At 44.7% G+C, this 20980-nt stretch overlaps 3 protein-coding genes across 3 annotated transcripts; 2 read left to right on the top strand and 1 right to left on the bottom strand.

Annotated features, from left to right (window-relative positions):
- Window positions 1-15140: 15140 nt before the first annotated feature.
- On the top strand, window positions 15141-15871 carry CPAR01_07792 (uncharacterized protein; the record flags this gene model as incomplete). Its single annotated transcript, XM_060492061.1, has 2 exons — window positions 15141-15152; window positions 15206-15871. The coding sequence occupies 2 exons, from the start codon at window positions 15141-15143 to the stop codon at window positions 15869-15871; spliced, it is 678 nt and encodes a 225-aa protein (XP_060348431.1).
- A 527-nt stretch (window positions 15872-16398) lies between these two features.
- Window positions 16399-16765, top strand: CPAR01_07791 (uncharacterized protein; the record flags this gene model as incomplete). Its single annotated transcript, XM_060492060.1, has 2 exons — window positions 16399-16482; window positions 16562-16765. 2 exons carry the CDS (start codon window positions 16399-16401, stop codon window positions 16763-16765), a joined length of 288 nt encoding a protein of 95 aa, XP_060348430.1.
- Window positions 16766-17980: 1215 nt separating this feature from the next.
- CPAR01_07790 (uncharacterized protein) lies at window positions 17981-18908 on the bottom strand (the record flags this gene model as incomplete). Its single annotated transcript, XM_060492059.1, has 2 exons — window positions 17981-18499; window positions 18651-18908. The coding sequence occupies 2 exons, from the start codon at window positions 18906-18908 to the stop codon at window positions 17981-17983; spliced, it is 777 nt and encodes a 258-aa protein (XP_060348429.1).
- Window positions 18909-20980: the final 2072 nt, after the last annotated feature.

The raw sequence follows: 20980 nt of genomic DNA, 5'->3' as shown, positions 1-20980 counted from the left end.
GGTCGTAGGAGCCATCCCGCGGACGACGCACAATACCAAAGTTAGAAAGGAAAATAGCATCCAGCAAAATCATTCAACGAGCGCCTTCAATTTTACAGGGGGTCCTCCTCGCACGCTTTCAAGCGAGACACTACCCACTAGGGAGTCTAAAAAAGATTCAGTATCCCCCCACAGGGGCTCTCATCGTAGCGCTCGCCCTAACCAATATTCGCTTCCTATAGAGGATCAAAACTACTCGTCCCTAAAACAATCCCGCAACATCCCTCTCCCTACAGATAAAGAGGTCCCCAACCGCCTTTCCCAAAACAACACGGACTCTTTATATCAAGTAGCAATAAAGCCACACCTTCCTCTGCCCCATACTACAGACAAAGGCCCTCTGGGCTCTATCACACAACCGCCCGTATTTCCTTATGTCATAGCAGATCTTAGCCAGCGCACGGCTAGAACGCTCGGCCTACTTACGCAGGAAAAGACAGTACGGCAGTCTAGATTTATCAAAATCAAAGTCTCAGACTACAGAGTGCCAGACCGCACGGAAATAACGGTCACCGCCATCGCACCCATCAACTCCTACACAACGACTCGATCCGAAACACTCAAAAACGGCACGAACCGGATAGAGTACCATAATACGGGGCGTATAAAAAAAGGGGACTCCAGAACCATAGGTAGTAGTCGCAGCCTTAGCGTTTCCACCGACTTTAGGTCGGCTTTCAAACGCGAAACCGTAGCTAATTTATCTCAAAAAACTTATCTCGTCGGCAACTTAAGCGCGTTCGAGGGCCTTAAGCCGGGGTACCTAGACTACAGAAGTCAGCTACGAGCTATCCTTAGAGAGAACGTCAACGGGGTATCGTCGCCCTATCTCTATTACGCAATTAACCCCCTAACAACTACTACGATACACATCGAGGACTTGCGCAGTACATCGGTCAACATAGTCCGTTAGGGTAGCCCCAAGGCATAGCTCATAGTCGAGCCAGGTTCGTCCCAGAGACTAAAGGAACGCATTACAAAAGCGTGCGGGGTCGCCACGGGCACTAAGACGTCTTATTCGCAATTCGTTCGCCACCTTAACAGGATCATCCCGTCAGAGACGCTTAACGAATAGAATATCAAGTATAATATTATTAACTACTACGCCGGAGAGCTAATTATCACAATGCCCAATACGTATCACCAAGTAATTAATCGCGGAGTCAACATTGCTAAGGCCGTCAACATAGCTTAGAGTCCCATAACACAGCTTCTAGCTAACTACAGGTTCTACTCAACACGCTATGCCGGCCATTCGTCCATTACCAAATCTCATCTAGACTTAGAGAAAACCCAAGCTCTGTTAGACAATAGTTCAGATAACGAAAGGGTATTCAGGCCGCTAGACGTAAGCATCTCACCATCGCCAACGCCTCTCTCAAAAAAAAAAGGCGCCCCGGCAAGAGGCAATATTCAGATACAGGCGAGGATCCAGAATCGACAGCTCTCGGTCAAAAGGCAGAAGTCTCAATTAACAAAGAAACAAAGTACAGCGTCGACATCACAAAGAAAGAGAGCGTCTCCGCACACGGGCTCCTTCGGCCCATCCACAGAGGGACCCGCTAACACGTACAAACGCCAACGCATCGAGGCTCGAGCACTTAAGATCGACGCGATTACAGAAGCCATTCTTAACGGCCAAGGTACTCAAAGATATATTAAGATCCTAGAGGCATGGCGGTACTCTAGCACCGATACTCAATCGATATTCATCCTCCCAATTAGGCCCGGCCAGAGCCAGACCGGCCATTCTTCCATTCTAATCGAGCAGCATAAAGCATTCAAGGCCAAATCCGAGCTCTCGACGTTCCAGTCCCACTTAGCTCTCATCATACTACACTTACACAACAGCGCTCAAGATAATAAACGACAAAAACGGTCCAAAGAAGCTATCGACAGGCTCGTTACAACATACGTATCCAAAAGTAGCAAAGAACAGAACAGAAGGAAATCAATACGAAGATATCTTACATAGGGTAAGGCTTACTATCGTTTAAGTTACCCCGATCTTAGCTTCCTAGCCGCTCTTCCGAGCAAGAATGCCCTCAGAGACGCAAGTAAACACCATATAAAGCGTTTACATCAAAAACTCGATTCTCATCCTACGGTATCTACGATTCTACGAGAGTTCGGCTCAGCGTTCGCGGACCTCATCCGAGGTAGTAGAAATCTATATTTCGAATACAACCGAGAGGCAGCTAGCGCGTCCGAATACATAGCTTCTACCAAAAACCCCCGGCGACTACTAGAGCTCCTAAGGATCGTTAAAATTAAGTAGAATCAGGAACCTCTCAGCAGCGATTATCTTACTTCTAAGCAACCGCTCTACTATGTATACGGTCGGCACAGCCAGTATCAATATTTCCAGAATTAGTCGCAAAAGCCACATCCCTCTCTTCGCATTTTCAAATCAGATAGATCTGCAACACCGAGCGTATATTTACGTACATTCCCTCTCGATCCGTATCAGAATCCGGACGCGGGGGAAATAGTACTCCAGAAGGGGGACATAATAGCACTACTACCCGGCAATCTCGTATCGCAGGAATTATCTTCGCCAACCGACTAGACATCTGCGCAACCTACCGTCTCCCTCTATCAAGGTTTCGCAATCAAAGTCAATATAAATCACGTATACATAAAGCTGCTAACATCATCTAGTATATCACGTAACGTCACGGTACGTATAGCTATCGTATCTAGGTTAAGGAGAGCTCTTCTTATAGCTAGTCAGAACATCCGCATTAGTAAGGTCGTGGCAGTAAAATAACCTACAGTTTCTCCTAAACCGCCTCGTCCTACATAACGAGATCGTACCCTCGAGATTTAAATACAGCAAAGCATCCTTCACAAAAATACAGAGCCTATCATACGTTAAATTCGGGTACAACAGTATAAAGACTAGGTTCTTTTCCAGTTTACTAAGTCAAAACTAAAGACAAAGATTCTCCTCGTACTCCTACCTATCATAGCTAAAAGACAAATCCTCCATACCAGCACTAAGCTTACCACCACGCTCGTTCACTAGGTTCGCTTTTCTTTCCAGATACTAGATCAAAAACGCCTAATAAGCGTAATATAAATATCCATAAATTAGCAGTACTTCTACTAGAACTCTACATTTAATTTTAGATATATTACCTATAAACTATATTTTATGCTATACTTATAGCTTAGAGCTTCTACCGAATATCATTCCGGCAGTAAGCCGAATTTCGAAGCCTTTCAGGCAGTAATAATTCGTCTGCTAACTATATTCACATAAAGAGGGTATTTAGGAATCGACTTATCATTTAGGATTCCTTTAACGCAAGACCTTTTTCCACACGGCCAATTTCGACTCGACCCTCAGTTCTCGAGGATTCTCGAGCTATATCAAGATATCTACATCCCTAATTCCGCCATTTATTATTCATCATACTCAACTTAAGGTCCGAACGACGTCCTATTTAGATTCCTAGGGCATCTTCAGAAATACATCCATCCACGTATTTTAACTTAGATTTACTATACACTTTCCGCGCAAACTTTCTACGGTACTACTACCTACATTCAGCTATAGAAGCTCCAAGCCCGCCAATCGCCCAACGAAACCACTTACAGTTAACAGGAGTCGCGGAGTAGCTTACTATTCGTCTACCCCACTACCTCAGACCAGTTCATAGACGTTCATACGCTAGAGGAGGGGGAGGTTCATCATCGCCTCTTTTCCTTTTTACAGTATATTTACCAGTATTACCACCCGGCGCCTACATAGCAAACATCAAAAAAAGCTATACACTAATCCACAAATCTTAAGTATGAACGATATCCATTTTTCCCTGCCAAGTTTCCTTACAAGCCTAGAACAGAGTTCACACCATTCAATAATAGACGCATCTTCCGAAGTAACGTTCTAAAAAAGCTTCTTAACGATAGCTTCATCGAACTTGTCAATACTCTCAGGAACATTCACAAGTACTCCATTATCCAAAATCCCTTTAGGGCAGTTGTCCAGAACGACGACGATGCCCAAGACGAAGACGATGCTCAAAACGAAAACGATACCCAAGACGACGACGATACCCAAGACGACGGGGAAGAAGACGGCCAACAATATAACAGCGAACAAGATAAGGGTAAACGAGATAACGACGATCAAAGCGATAATCGTAAACAGTCAACATCGAATCTCGGAGCTAATTTCTTTCCTAAGGTAAAGAAGTCCAGCTTGTTAAGTGCCCTAAAGAGATAGAGGAAGGGGCTTTTTAGTAATACTAAACCCCTTTCGCTTCTTACACGGCATCACACGTAGAGGGTAAGCCAAAACGAGCATTTGCTCAACCGTAGAGGCAAGGTAGCCTTTCGGACTACTATCGAAGATAAGGGACTAGCCGTTATAGATACCAAAAGCGACAAGTTCTTTCTTCCGGTACAGGAGCGTCATATCAAGCTTTCGTAGGACGATACCAGGCATACAAAAGCGATAATCAAAATCATCAAAGCTCTTTTTAGCAATTCGACCTCTCTCGCGATACCCAAGAACATTAGCCCAGCTACCAAAAAAAGGATTAAGAGGCTACTAGGTTTCGGAGCCCAATACAGGACCAGGACTTCCCTACTTACCCAAGACCAGTCGGTAGAGGGTTCATCGTCCGAACAAAATCAACGCAAGAGATCGACAAGCGAGTTAGACAAGGACTATTAGAAAGCCGTCGAAGAGTATCAGTCCGGTACCTTAAACTATCAAGACGCTACATCCAAATATAGTATATCCCCCCGGACCCTATATCGTTTCACACCTCGGCCTAATACCGAGGACCTTTACAAACGTCGACTTTTAGCAGCCAAAGACGTTCAGTCTAGCCTCTCAGCACATACAGCCAGTAAGCGTCACAACGTATTAAAACAAGACCTCAGTTAGTTCAAGCTCAAAAAGCTTAACGGTCCTAAGGGAGCGAACATAGAGGCTACTATCGCCGCCGTTCTAAGCGACACCATATCAGTCTTAGAAGCTTCTAAGCACTACGGAATTATTCGGTACCGACTAATAACCCGTATTCCTCCATTCTTAAAATAGAAAAAGGACTTAGAGAAAGCTCGACGAACGAAGAAGGCCGCAGAGGACGTTAAGAAAGGTATGCTCTCCCTCTAGAGGGCGTGCGAGGTATACAAGGTCAACCAACACGTTATTCAGTCGCACCTAACCACAACAACGACTCCTAGTCAAGCTAAAGCGGATAACAACGACCGCCAGAAACAAATAAAACTAGCAATATCCGACTTTAAGGCGGGGCGGCTCAGGCTTCAAAACTATTTAGAGAAGTACAACGTAGGCAGAAAGTCCATATATTACCACAGCTCCCTCCCTCGGTAGAGCAGACCAAAGCCAAATACGGGCAGTAGCCCGTCAGGCTCGGGAGACGACTAATTTCTACTATCCCTCAGCAACAACAAACATCGTAGTACTTCTTTCAAATTTTCTAGCTAAGGGGTTGTGGGGGTTTAGCTCTATATCAATTAGATTTCGGGTCACGTAATAAGTAATCTTCCTAAGCGACTAGGTATTAGAAGCCGCCTCGCAGGCCCTTTCCATAGCTAGAATATCTATCACTTATCAACAGATTAAATATCTAGCTACAGCGATAAAACCGGCAATAGACTTCTTTATACGAAAGAGAAATATAAGTAATATTACTAAACGGCCAGAGAATCCAGAGTAGCATAGCTATAACAAAACTAGCTTTATTCTTCGCAATAATTAGTCGCATAAATACCATATGGATTACCTATTTTTCCTATCCCATTAAGTACGGAACGGCGTTAATATAAACCACTTCGTCTTCTCTAACGCTAATCCGCTAGCAGATATTAAATTAGGTATATTATAAAAATAATATAGCTTTAATATAAATCAGTATAGAATTATACATAATAGATTCATCACCGCAGTAGCAGTACACTAACGCTATACCGCACTCAACGGGATACTAAGCATTACGGAATCTTACGCACAATATCTCTAACCGTTCAGAAGCCACAATCATATAGTCGCAACTTAGGCATTAAAGTAACGATCGACGTCATTCATCCATTATAAACAAGAAATTAGAAAGAGGCTAATACTAAACAGAAAGTATAAGGGGGCCTAGGAAAAGGTAAACATACTCTAATCTTCCAAACACGGGCATTCTAATTAAATAAATACAGATAAATATAGATACCGCTTGCCCTTTATCCATTACTAGGCTTATACAAATAGCTCAGTAGTTTCCGCGTAACACGAAGGGCCTTAATAGCATCGATATTAGCCCTATATACTATGAACCAATTTAAATCGTTTAGGAAGCATAGACAAAAGAAGGACGCTAGTTACCTTATACCTTTCCAACCCAAAATTTTCAGTAATCTAATAGCCGCGATCCATATCCCTAAGTCAAAGTCCGAGCCCACACATACTATCACTACGTTTCTATCCCAGTTTAAAAAGCTCCATTCAACAATAATCGAGCCATAATCAATTCCAATTTCCCTCATCTTATCTCGAAGTTCCTAAGGGGTCATCCCGTGGGTAGGATCAGATAATTACACGGGTGTACTATCACCTTCTCGTTTATAGATATCGAATAAGTAAGAAGTCATCCTACGAGGACCGACTTTAATACGTATAAGAAGCTCCGAAATAGTACAGCCGTAGTTAATTAGCGTCGTCAGGAGATTCTTCCCAGTTACATCCACAAAGCTTACTTCGAATACTATTCGAGTACCTTCACGTAAGAAGGAGGATTCAGTATCAACGAAAAACACATTCGTATTTAGGCGCTCTCCGTTAACCTCTGCTACGACTTATTCCCAGGGGTCATGTTAATTACCTCGCTCTCGAGGGACGAAGTTATTCAAAATTCTCTATAGGTCTTCTAGTATCAGCAAAGCTTAAAAGTAATTATTAAAAGGCCTTATCTTTGTTAGTCTGCCCTAAGCTTAAGGATCGCGAGAGTAGAGTCTACGGGCAACGGCTCGAAAATTAGCGTCGCGGTATGATTTACATACTAGCCCGAACTCTCAAAGCTCTTAGCATCCCGTTACGCAGCAAATGGGGCGACCGTCGTTCGAGTACTTAGACAGGGATACCCATTTAGCGAACTTTACTATCATTACCCAGCACCTTAAACAAGCTAGGGCTATAAGGCAGAACGATCCGAATCTGCACATTATATCCGCATAAGATAGGTTAATATCCGCTACGCTCCATAGGCACGGATACTAAGCGTATCTCCATTAGAAGCCAGGACAGGCTCTAGAAAAAACAGGCTCGTCAAACGTAATACCCGACCATTATAAAGTCGCTCAATTCAAAAAATTGCGGAGGCCCTTTATCAAGTCATCCGCCAACTTAATTCTCTCATCCAGCTTCATAATATTAGTTCTTTCTACTATACGCCTACGTAACAAATAAAACATACCGCAACAACTTTCACCTCGGCTCTAAACTTTCTAATCAAATCCTTCGTCTCTACATAGTAGTTTCTAAGACGCAGGAACCATTTACTATGCAGGAAATCCGAGCAGAGACGGCGGCTATCAGCGTCGCCGAAGTTATCCAAAATATGCTAAATACCAGCTAAGTCCATATCGAGGTCATCCTCTAAGTCTTCTCCGGAGTCTAGGTCACCGGTATAGAACCCGTCTCCGAGGCCCTCTTCGTCAATAATCTCGGATAACTCCTCTTCTTCAGGGCTCTCTGCGCAACGCTTACAATAGCAAAAAAAGGCCTCAGATCGTTAATAAAATTTGCGAACGAGGTCCTAAATATCTGCTATCTTCGATAGGAAGTCCTCAAAAGCTCTGGCATCGCCGATAAGGGAGTTAAAAAAAGAGTAGTACCTTACGATAACCTCATCTATTATTCTAATACCGTCTGCGGGCAGCGTTCGGAAGGGTCGTTAACCAGCGTAGGTCGGCAGCGGACTACTAGACCTCGTAATGTTAGGTAATAGCACACCGCCAAAGCCTAGGTTATAGTCTTAATACCACTTTAGCAGAGGTACCGATATATCAGGGACGTCTTCCACTATACCGAGCCAGGCAGCATCGCTAACTAGCCCGCAGACATACGTCAATAATACCTTATAGGAGATAAAAAAACCACATTTACACCGGGACATATGCTTTATTAAGGTTATGGTTATCCCCAACGATAATATATATATATCTTTCGCAACATCTCGGCGCTCGCCTTAGCATTTTAAAATGTGCCAGGAAAAGGCCTCCCACGTAAAACCCGGAAATCAACAACGAGGGCACGCCAAGGTTTTCCCGTCCAATACTAACACGGGAGATATCCCGTCGCATATTCGCTCGTAGACGGTTCGCATCTTAGGTCTATCTACAGCTGCTAAGAATAGACGTCCGCATCTCATCATACAAAATTCGACAGCTTCTTCGTACTCTCTTCCACACTCCAGCTTTTCGAAAACATGTTCATTAAGATCTTGTTATCCGATAACTACCAAACATCGCGGGCACCGCTCAAAGCCCTCCGTAGTTAAGATAACAAGACAGTCTTCTCTCTATAGATATAAGTCAAGTTCCACAAGGTAGTACCCGCTTAAGCGCCAATATAAAATCAGTTCGGTATTTCTTTAAAGGATTAGTCGGCCGTCGTCCCCCCACAGTAGCATATATACGTTTTAGAGGACTCTCTTCGCCATCCCGCCTATAAAAAAGACAAAATAGCCGGATCAAGATATTGGCCCTGAAAATATAAGTAGAGGCCCAGTCACAGATGTTAAGGTAGTAGTTTAGGATACCACTCGATAGCTTAACCCTCGGAGTTAATATACCTCTAGATAGTAGGCTCGAAGCGTAAGCGCAGTCGCTAAACATCCCTAGCCTGCTTTAAAAGAATTTATAGGCTAGACGAACCATAAAACACTCCCACGACACCGCACTTATCGTTTATCAGTCGTAGCTTACATAAGACTAGGGCTTGCAGTTTCACCTTACGCATTAATTACGGGTAAAATAACTCTTAAGAAGGATTGCTTATTACATTCAAAGATTTTACTTTCTCTTACCAGCCAGCCAAGCTTCTAACGTAGGAACTCCCGGGAATATAACTTCAAACTAATTACACATTCTCTAAGCTAAATGCTTCCTTCCAATAAACTAAATAATATGTCGAGCTCATCTAGTCACGCACTGTAGTATCGAGCTCGCTCTAAGTCGCCCCACTTATAAACCTTATTTTCCAGCTCAGCGAATTATTCTAACAGCTTCCAAATCTTTTTATAAGCAACGACTTTCTTACGAAATTCCAGGAATAACGTATCCAAAAGATAATTGCAGTACATAATCCATATCTAGTATAAGTAGCCGGGAAGGCTCAAGGCTTTCCCTTAATAGTTTCGGACATAGTTCCTAACCAGTCCATAAAGGAGCTCCAGTCGTAACTGTTAGCTAAATAGTCTATCAACCCGTTCCGTCCAGTTAAGTCTAAAGAAGTAGTATCAAAGAGAAGAGTCGTTAGTCACCATAATAAAGAAAAAATTAAAAAAGTTAGGGCCCGCAACCTCCAGTCGCAGTAATAACGGAGTACGGGCACACATAACAGCCTGCAGTTAGTCGATCAACCTTCTTAGCGAGACTATTACAGCGCTAGGGTCGTAAGAGCGCACAATCTCCTCTAAATCCCTTACCAACGAGGCAACAAGGCCGGGAACCATTCCTAGACAGCAGTTTAGTTCCACGCGCAGCGAGCAACAAGGAGATAACCTAGAGGATTAAGAAAGCTTACCAAAAACCACCCAGAAGCTCCGCAGTACGTTATCAATTATCTACGTTCTCCATTTCTCAACGCAACAGCCTTCAATCGCGCCCAGGCCGTAATTCAGAATATGATAGCGACCGCTAGTATCAATAAAGTCTAATACCTTCATATCCCAGCTATTCCAGGAGGGCGCCCTCATAAGATATAAAAAGTCGTCGCGCAGTAAATAGAAGTTATCCTCCCAGGCGAATTACGGCAGGTCAACATCGTTATAGATAGAAAGGGGCGACGCTAGCATAACCGCACGCTCTAGAAGAGGCCTCCGACCTAACAATAACTTAAGATAACTAGACCTCCACTTTCAAAAGCTCTCCGGAGCAGACAGTCTCCCAGTAGCCACCCTCAATATATACTAGATTCCGTACTAGTCGACTAAGAGCAGGCTTTCACTATTCACCAGCTTATTCAGTTAGAGGTAGGAGTTATGTTACCAGCGAAATCGAGTTCCAATACGGCAAGGGTACCACCTAGGCTCCGACTATTTACATCGTTCGCACTAAGCTTCGTAAGCTTACTAAAAATACTAAGTAGGTACCCAGGAGACGAGGGAGATTCGGGGAATAGCTTACAGTTAACAATACGCCGGCAGCAAAATAGCCACGACCAGACCTGCTATCACGAAGGCTTACTTCGGCAATATCCATAGGATTATCATTACTACCTTTTCTACGACTACTTTAAGGGAAACGAAAAACAAGTCAAGCAGTTTAGTTTAAATAATCTATTAAGTACACCTCAACTACCGGAGGAGGTTCAGGAAGATCAAATGCATCATATCTCACTACATATACTTACACACGTTCTATAAGAAATCATTTCGTATTATATGAACCGAAACATCCATAGTAAACAAGTAATAAAGCCGGGTTTTTAATACTAGCATAGCTAGATTCCTTCTTTCGCAACTTTACCAATGTTAACTTAAATATCTAACGTATTCTCAACCAAGTTATCACCGCTCGTTTAAGTTTCTTCTCTTTAGCTACAACAAATTCTTACCTTATATTTCAAATGCCAGCTACTAACCAGACTTCAGTTCTAGCCCGTAATACTCATTATACACTTCTGCGGCCAATTCCCATTACAAAGAGGAAGAGGTTAAAGGTTTTCAATTTCAACGGCCTACGGAAATATGCCATCTATTTTTACCTCCACACCGATATAGAGACACACCAGGAGCAGTATACAGGGCTCGCTATTCGCAGCCACGGATTTAGCTACACACGAGGATACGGGCTCAGGTTTACATCAGCACGCGGTATAGCTTCGCATATCACTAGGTATAGTAGCCGGCCTATCCGCATTAATAGGTATAGGACATATTACTACCCTAAATGCGAAGTTTCTAGTTTCGCTCTGGCAACTATCACAAAGCATGTCCATAGATACTCTAGCTCTAGGCAGGTAACCGTCAATTCTTACCAAAAAGGACGCCCACTCTCTCGATACAGTAAATATAGACTCAGATTTCTGCGAAATAGTATAAGTAACCACTCTTATAGGGTTATGGGCGATCCAGTCTAGTTAGGCCAGCAACCAGGGCCACCAAATCTCACGGTATCATATATTAGATAGTATCAAGAGCTGGGCCTTACAGTAGGCAGGGTACCGGGAGAAATACCTAACGCAGTACCGGACTTCACGATCTCTATGCAAGGAGGCAATAGAGTCGTAACGCCAAGGCCAGCACTAATTCCACAGGACTATGACTCTAATAACGGAGACCTATCAGCCATTCCGAGCTCAGGAGATAACAATAGCTCGGCCGTTCCGCAGAGTAGCAACTCAGAAACTTCATACCTTAGGGACATTCGTTCTCGCCTCTTTAATTCCAGCATTACATTCGATACCTTCGAGGCTACGCCATACAAAGGCGTCGTTTAGAGGCATAGCTACTTTAACTACCCACAGCGTACGATTATCACAATAAAGACAGGCCACGTCCAGAGAGCATCGTCACAAAAGAGCAAGACTATAAAACTATACCCATTCTATTCTACCTATGCCTCTCTAACGAGGAGAATCAGGAAGTAGGTATCTAAGGGCAAGTTTACCGCGGCCGGTTTACATCTCTATCGTCAGCCCACTTATAGAGAGCCTATCGAGGCCTTGTAGCACTGCAGGTACCATACAGATCAGACGACGCGGCTTCATCGAACTTCTAAGGTTCGCCGAGGCCTCCTCAAGACCCAAAGCCCAACAAAGATACTTCGATTCCTATCTAAAACAAGCCTCCGGTCCCAGAGACTTGTATCCCCGGATTAGTACCATATCAAAGAGGCTATCCTCGGGGGCGGCCTACTTGAGGCGTTCTTTGTAGATATCGAAGCAGTTTATAATCGACTTCACCGCCGTCACTTAACCTACGAAATAGCGATCCGCGACCGCACTAGTATTCTAGCTTTGCATTGCACCGTTAATCACGGCCTCACATTCGCTAAACTAAAAGCGATCACAGATGCTAATATACACGCAAAGCTTATCCAGATCTATAACTTTTCTTCAGAAAATACTCGGACAAAGGGCATAAGAGTAGAAGAGGTCGCTGGCAGGCTTCATAGGCTCGGGTTCTCGCCAACGACCAAGCTAGTTAAGTAGTCTCTCAACGGCTTCGATCTACGGGCCCTTCGCCATCTACTTTCCTCATAGCCCGACATTCTACCCCAGCGACCCATACTAGGGCATAGACTCTAGCGAAAACTTAGTCTAGAAAGAAGTGTTACCCTATAGCCTCTCTTCATATCCATGTTCCCGAGCTCTAGCCTAAACAGCACACATCATCATACGGATATCGATTCTAAAAAGCTATACATCATTACGCAACATACTCTGGCCCTGTTCCCATCATACTAATAACTACTTTCTATCCCGGCATACTTAGTGCCAGTATTAGACAGCAAATCCAATAGAGACGCGTAGAGCGTCATCTAGGCTAAAATACTTATAGGTAGAGAGAAAAGAAAAAGTATTATATCGCATAATTAAAATTTCTTCTTATCGTACTAAAGGCAACCATAAGGTCATCGACCACATCATAGCGAGATCTCATCTTATCTAGTATATTTCTATATAGAGACATCGCCAACAGCCGCCAGTAACAATTCGCGTATAAATTCGGCTTCGGTTCCGATATTTTCACAATTCTATTCGCCATAAAATAAGTAAGAATAAAACAATATTATTCGAACACTCTTACACGTACTTCATCAAGTAGACCTCACACTCCCCAAATATAAACTACTCTCTCTACTTCATCTATACTCAGTACAATCACTATAGGTATCTATAATAAGTACTCAAAAAACGAGCCTTAGCTAGCCATCTATAGCTTCGCATCTTCATACGCAGGTAAACCAGAGGGCTAAGACCAGAAACTTTAAACAGCCACTCACAGCAGCCTTAGGATTTACTATTAAACCTCTAGAAAGCACTATCTAGCAAAGTAGAGGCCTTCTAAGCTAATCGATACTCCTAATTCGTCAGTTACTGACCTCAAAAAAAGAGGATAGGAGTATCAAGCAACAACCTATCTCGGCATGAGCTCTGCTAACTAAATAAATCGTAAGTACGTCACTACCTATACAAAGCGCCGGTACTAGGTCAGGTATCTCATATCAGGCTACATTATGGTCATAGGCAAAGACATTTCGTAACACTATGCTTTATAGAAGATAGCCCGGCTTAGCAAGGTTTTTTTAGGGGTCAGGGTTCCTACACTACCTTAACTTAACTTAAACACAGAGCTAAACAACTAGTTAAGGCCCACCTATTAACCTATCGCTTTTACTACTTTCAAGGGTTTGCTCGACTATCTCAAGTAAAGAGGCCTTTGGTAAATACGTCAACCTACTACTAGAACTTTATTCGTCTACATACGTCCTAGACAGTCTCATCAAACGACACCAGTATCAATTATTATATACCAAAGAAGTGGTAAAGTTAACTCACGTCTCTAAGACTTAATTTCCGACAATTAACACGGATTATGTCGTTCACTAAGTATATTAAGACTTACGGCAGCCTTTATCTTTATTCGTAGTGCCTCAACGTCACTGATATAACGTAGCATAAGTTTGGCCATCAGGCAAACACGGTAGGCCAGATATAAAGAGGAGACCTACATAAAGTACTCACGATACTTTTACTCTGTAATACTACATTTATCTTAACCTAAAATCTTCTTACTCCGTATAATAATCACCATTCATTATATCTAGTCAAAAAGGAGATACCAATCCGCGACCAGCAAGCTTTTAGACCATCAGCTTAAGCCCTCTCCTCAGCGGGCAGCAACCAGAGTACTTCGATAAGCCTACGTACGAATCTCGCATATAGCTTATCCAGTAGGCAACTACTTCCATACTCATCAGAGACTAGCTAACGTTAATAATCTATTTTAGGGTAAATAAAATAATCGAAAGTCTGCTTAACAATTACCGGGTGTTATATAACAAGGCACATAACGACTCGGAGGAAGAAACTATAAGCAACTCGGCTTCCCGCTCCTCTAACAACCTAGCGGCCAGCACTACATTAAGTTTAAGTGATAATTCTACTTTAGAAGTTCAAGTATATACTTTATGGCTATTAATTCATCGCAACTAACTTTAACCCATCAAAAATAAACAGGACCTAGCCAATACGTCGACCGAAGATAGGGATGCCAGCTTACGAAACATGGCACCTCTTAGCTCGGATAGGGCGGAATCTGCCACAAACCAATCATTTATAAACGAACCTGAGGATATTCTAGTTACCGGTCACTACGAAGAGGGTCTAGATTTAGAATAGGTAACCTCGAAAGTTTAAGCGCCGGAACCAGACATAAACAGTCATAGTAGCCCACTAAGGACCTAGTCAAGATCAAGACAAGTGTTACATAATAAGCATACTCCAATTCCAATTTGACTATCTATTCGTCTTCAGATACTAGTAGGATAAGTTACCGTTCCACGTGTCTAGCGGTACGACACTCAACTGTCAAGTGGTGTTAGTATCTTAAGGAGTACTCGCTATACTCAGTATACGCTTAGGAGCCATGGATTGTCTATGAATAAACGCCTCCGGAGATTACTATTGCACAATGTAATACTAAGTTCATCGTCCCTCAGTAACAATTAAGATACGTGTCCTTTATCTAAGCGGTTTCTGCTTCTATACAGTGACTTACGTCATCTACTCATCTCAGTAGGAAGGGAATGCTTACTTACTACATCCAACCCTTCCATACTATTCTAGAACCCGCAACTCCGGGAGCCGCTACGGGCTGTTTTGGGTTACGGCTCTGTTTAACATGGCAGGAATGGTAAGTAATTCCAAATAATAACCTAAATTTTGCATAGCTAACCTGTTACATAGTCTGGCAACGTAGCTTTGACTTCTTCTATCATACAATATGTTATTTTCCTTATTACCACCGGCGCCATCCTCCCCATCATTAACCGTCTTGGCCGTCGTCCTCTCCTTATCGGTGGTGCCATCATTTGCTGCATCATCCACTTCACTACTGGCGCTGTCATGAAGGTCTATGGTAACCCTGTTGACAGCGTCAATGGTGACGATAACTTGAGATGGGAGGTCACTGGAGCCCCGGCAAAGGGCGTCATTTCCCTATCTTACATCTTTGTCGGCGTTTACGGTCTTACCTGGGCTCCTATTGGCTGGATCTATGCTTCCGAAGTCTTCCCTCTCAAGTACCGTGCCACTGGCGTCGGTCTGGCCGCGGCCTCCAACTGGGCGTTCAACCTTGCTCTCGCCTTCTTTGTTCCTCCTGCCTTCACCAACATCCAGTGGAAGACGTACATGATCTTTGGAGCTTTTTGCGCTGCCATGACTATACACATCTTCTTCACATACCCGGAGACTTCTGGCAAAAGTCTTGAGGAAATCGACGACCTTTTCGACTCCAACATTCCCGCTTGGCGTACCCGAAGAGCTGGCGGACGCTTTGGAGATCGGATCGCCGTTGCTGAAGGTAAGAAGGAGGGCTTCAATACTTCGCATGCTGAAAAGGTTGAGGTATAGATCTGCTTCTTTTGTTGTATAACAGGCATCGAAGATTAGATGGTGTTCTCAAACAGTAACGATACCTATTAGTCAGTTTCTCTTAACTTCAAATTACTCCTACATTGCCTTGCGCCGAAATGTATGTGAGTTTGGCGACAACATTCGACTCTGCTATCTAATCCGGGTATTCTTCATGACGTACTGCCGAAAAGGCGATTCAATCTTTTGCTACATCAGTACCTGTAGCAAAAGTTTGGAGCAGCAGTGGCTGTTTTGGCGGTGGTCTTGCGTTTTGGGGCAGGAAGGGAATCATGTGATGTGGCTGTCAATGAATGACGTCGATGTGTGTCTTGACGTCATCTTTTGGGTGTCGCTCGACTATAGTCTATCCCCAACTAGTCCAATCCCACTGCTTCAAAGGTCAATGCATACAAGAAAGACTTTATCTGCTTTTATCTACATACTCGACTTGATTGTACTGTTTATTTAGTTTCTCAAATTTTTCCCATAACTCAAAAGGAAAGAAACAAACATATTTCCACACAATGTCTTCCCAAAACACCAACACCAACACCCAACAACCCGGCCTCATCGCCGGCCATGCCGAATACATCAAAGGCGCCGCTGAGGTAAGTTCACAGACATGCAACGCATTAAATTTCTCCTGCAACGACTAGGCGAGTAGGAGTACTTACAGAATGGAATCAGGCCGCCATTGGCAGCGTTACGGGCTCGCACGCCTGGACCTCGTCTGGAGAGCAAGATAAGGCGCACGCCGCGTCGACGATGAAGGCTGCTGGCGAGCAACGCGATGCATCAACACAGGGATACGGCAAGGCGGAGGAGATTGCTGGCAAGGCGTTTGGGTGTGAGGGGATGAAGACGGAGGGTGCTGCAAGTAAGAAGGAGTAGGGTTCATTGCATAAGGTACCATAATGTTCCATTACGGTTGAGGTGTACGAATAAGATTTGATGTTTGGATTACGAAAGCAATGCAAAAATCACATTCAACAGTGCTGCGAGTCTGAGACGACTTTGGATTCCATTTACTACCTGTGTCTTTTAGGTGTGTGTAGGGCCCCTCAAAAGTCTAGGCCTCGAACCTGCTGGATCATACCATTCGCTCCCTCCGCCTTATAACTCTTCTCTATGGCTGGAAAGTTTCTCAAGACGTTAATGATGCTCAGTTACAGGAAAGGCCAATGTTCATTGGGCTTTCTGCAAGAATCGTAACGGTTATTGTTTCCCTTTGCCACCTGCATCTTATTCATAACTATTAGAATCCCTAATAGCGTTCGATGATAGAGAAGAAAGTCTTAATCAAACTTTCCACAAGAATTGCGACAAATTTACGTCCCTATCTACAACGTCAAATGCCTTCCTTGCATGCACCAGCCATTTAAGTTTCGACAGCTTCTTTCTCTTGCGGTAGCGGTGAAGATCAACACGCAAAACGTGCACTCAAGTCTTAGTAAGTACACGGAACATACTTGTCTTTAGATGACTTCTTATGTGTGCTTAATAGCTTCACTTACATTCGGTTCCTCCTCAATTTTATGCCATTACGAGAATCTATTATCAATCGAGGCTTGGATTATAATATTTCCGCAATTTGTCTTTCGCCTGAGGTTGTTGAACGAGACCCGCCACTGACCACCTCTGAAGAACCGGATACCTTCAACCACCCACCGCAAGGGCCGAAGACAATCTCTTAAGGGATTTTGACTTGAAGGAACTCCATGCAGAGTCACGCGTTTGTCCATGGATATTTGCATTTTGAATAGACTAAGTGGTGGCGGGCCACGCTTAGTAGGAGCTGATTTGGCGCCAATGTTCGAGTCAAGCGTGACAAGATAGCAGCCGAAGGCAGCATCTCAAAATCAATTTAATCCAAAGCTAATAGGACGAAGTTTGTAACGTTATGTGGATCATACTATTTCAAGATTTTCATTATGCCTACGGTCCTAGTCTGCCTGTAAGGACTGGCTCCAGTAGGAAATCCTTCAAGCCACCATGTTCAATCGACTGCCCCATGAATAGAAACCAATTCGCTCTCTGAAACTCCTAATCCTCAACGCCACCACCTAGCAAAATGCCTGGTATTTTCCAAAATTCCCGTAGCGCCAATTACCACCCGCCATTCTGCTTGCGACGAATCTCCTGGTCAAGCTGGTCCTTCATATTCTGGCGTCTCTGGATCTCGTCATCGAGGCGGTCCTTCATGCGCTCCCTGTTGCGAATCTCCTGGTCGAGTCTGTTCTTCTCGGAGTAGTCGCAGTTACCGCCGCCATTACCAGAGCTGAAACCACCGCCAGAGTTGAAGCCACCACCGTTGTTTCCGTTCTTGTATGCTCCGCCGTTTCCGAATGATCCGCCGTTGCCATATGTGGCAGCAGCGTTCACATTTTTGGCAGCTTCAGCTCGGGTCTCAATGGAAGCGACGGAATCGACTTCAATGTCTGGGACGTTGCGACCACTCAACAGTGGTGTTGCGATAACGCTGGAGATGAGGGTGGCGATGAAGAGGTTCTTGATGGCAACCATTTTCTTGGAGTTATAATAAGCCGAGATGCTCGAGGTGAAGTTTAGGAGGATTTGATTAGTTACGGAGATGTTTCTAGGTGAGGTGGTCTTGAGTGAGATGAGCTTGTTCGATGAGGCTGCTGATCAGAAATTGTCGACCAAAGTGGAAATACACTCTCCTTATGTACTTCTTCTGTTCTTAGAGTCAAAACCACTGATGCCGAGACCGACACATCAAAATCTCCCCGTTTAGTCTTTTGACTAGGCAGAGTACGTTCGACGCTATCATGCACATCGAGTGGCCTTGGCCGACAAGCTTCGGCATGGTGAGGTAGGTGACACCATCACAATTCGGCCGCATGCCATCGGCGGTAACCATTTTTCTCCACTTGTTGCGAGCTACGAGGGCGACCACGAAAGTTTCCATCTCCAGTATGCCTTGAGGGAACTGGGCGTTGGGCAGGCCGACGGCACGCTCGGGTGCATACAACATCACGCCTCGCTCGGACCGTTGTCGTTCGTGAGTTGCCATTGTGCCAGTAGCAAGTTCGGATGAAGCCCTTGGAGTTGCTCATGGCTAGCCAGAAAGCGAAAGCCCGTGGGCGAGGGGTTAAGCTTTTTTTCTCTGGGCACAGCCAGATTATAGACCAACACGGTTAGGTATGGGGTGACGACTGCAACATGGAGGCTCGCGACTCAGGCAGGATGCCGGTCGACGACCGTGCATGACTCCCGCCGACAGATGGAAACGAAACTGGATAAGGCTTGGCAGGTAGGGCTGGCACATACCAACGGGCGGCGCGCAGCACACGTTCTCTAGGGGGGAAGACAGGATGGGGTTAGAGCAAACGAGGCGGAAACTTCGGCGTAGTGGGCGAAACGTTGATTCCCTTCGCTCAGAGCACCTAGTAGTCGTACGCGGCAAGTGGCCGACATTTCTAGAAACACCACGCTAGTCTTCACAGGGTCTCTTTTGCCGACATAACTTGCATAGCCCAGAGCTTAACGGGCGATCGTCAGCGGTCTGGAAGAGGTCGATGCGTGACGTGTTGGTTGGCGGGCATCCCACGCGGTCTCCGGTTCGATCGTAACTTTCCGCGGATAGTTAACGATAGCGAGGGCCTACCGACGATCCCGACGGGGCGGTAGAGACGGGAAGCCGTCGATCATCGAAGTGCGCTTCCGCCTTGGAGCCCAATGGGCGATCCCCCAACCGATTGCCGACGCGACCACGCTTTACTACACGATGACTTCGGCGTTTGATCTGCCCTGTCGGCGGGTAGCACTGAGGTCCTGCCGAATGTGCTCTAATTGTATGCTTATTTCGTAGTAAAGCTCGGAACCACACGCTATTCGCTGTCGGTTCACGAGTCCGAGATTCGCCTTGCCTACTTACTTAGTACGCTGTTTAGGCGTGCTCGTTCGATTTTCTCCATAGCTCATAACATGACACTTAGAACCATGCTTATGTTGTGTTCAGCAGGCGTCACCCTCATCTTGTCCTCGAGAAAAGGGTCGACCTGCCAGATCGAGCTCAGAGTTCTGCCAGATATGCGTCTCATGCTTTGCTGTCATTTGACTCCCGTAAAGCAAGGCAGAGTTCCAGCTTCCACATACGCGTCGCCGATGCCATGAAGGAGTCTGATTTGTTACCCCCTTGTCAATCCATTAGCCTCGTCCAATGCCAGTGCCCCAATCATTTTAAACACTTCTTAGCTCCTCGTTTGAGTCCTTGAAATCCCCGTAGTCCCCGCCTGTAACCCCGCCACTAAGACCACGCCCGCTTGGTGTCAGTTAAGCTTTCTTGTGCCTGGGATCAAGGGTCGTGAATTTGTCAACGCAACATGCCCGGCTAGGCGGTCGGCCGAGACTTACTATTTGCCCGGACCAAGAAATATTGTGTAGTAGTCGCCAATCGTCATGGGGATGCAGCTAAACATTCATTGTCAGTTCGACTAATTCTTGTACTACTTCAAGATTGTGCGACAAATCCATCAACGCATTTTCAAGTTCTGCTAACTTTTGCTAAGCTTTTTTCTTTTTTTCCTTTTTTTAAGCTGCAGTAGTCTGCCACAGCTGGCCGACCAAGTGCTTACCGCCATTGCCAGGCAGGCAGCAAACTTATCTTGCCAAACGATCATACTTATCTGAATACACCCCTTTCGAAGCTTGCCAGGTTATGAATCTCCCACTTTGGACATAGTTTTGCCTCATTGATTTAAGAAATCGGTGAAAGGTAGATTTCATCTGGCAAGAATCTCTGCGGAACATCGATCTCCGGTTTCTTGATGAAGAGTAGCTGAAACTTCGACAGCCTTCAGAAGAACTAGTCTGATTCCACGCAATGGCACACTGGACTGCACTGGGCGATTGAGCTTGGCTAGATGTAGCTTTTATGTGGCGATTGCCGAATTGAACAGAGCTGAGTGTGGCTTGAGCGATAGTTTGGCTTAAATAGTTGGCTATCATGTCTATATTTGTGTCTTCAATTCAACTCTTTATGCTTGCCTTACTCAAACTTTGTGGAGATTTGGGTCTCTCCACTTCGGAGTCAAAACCTTTCTTGGGCGGCACGTGGGCGGCAATAATGACATTTTGCCCCTC

The sequence above is a fragment of the Colletotrichum paranaense genome (assembly GCF_030867605.1).
Source record: "Colletotrichum paranaense strain IMI 384185 chromosome Unknown Scaffold_6.1, whole genome shotgun sequence".
In the NCBI taxonomy this organism is placed as follows: Eukaryota; Fungi; Ascomycota; class Sordariomycetes; order Glomerellales; family Glomerellaceae; genus Colletotrichum; species Colletotrichum paranaense.
This window is presented reverse-complemented; position numbering and strand designations above follow the sequence as displayed.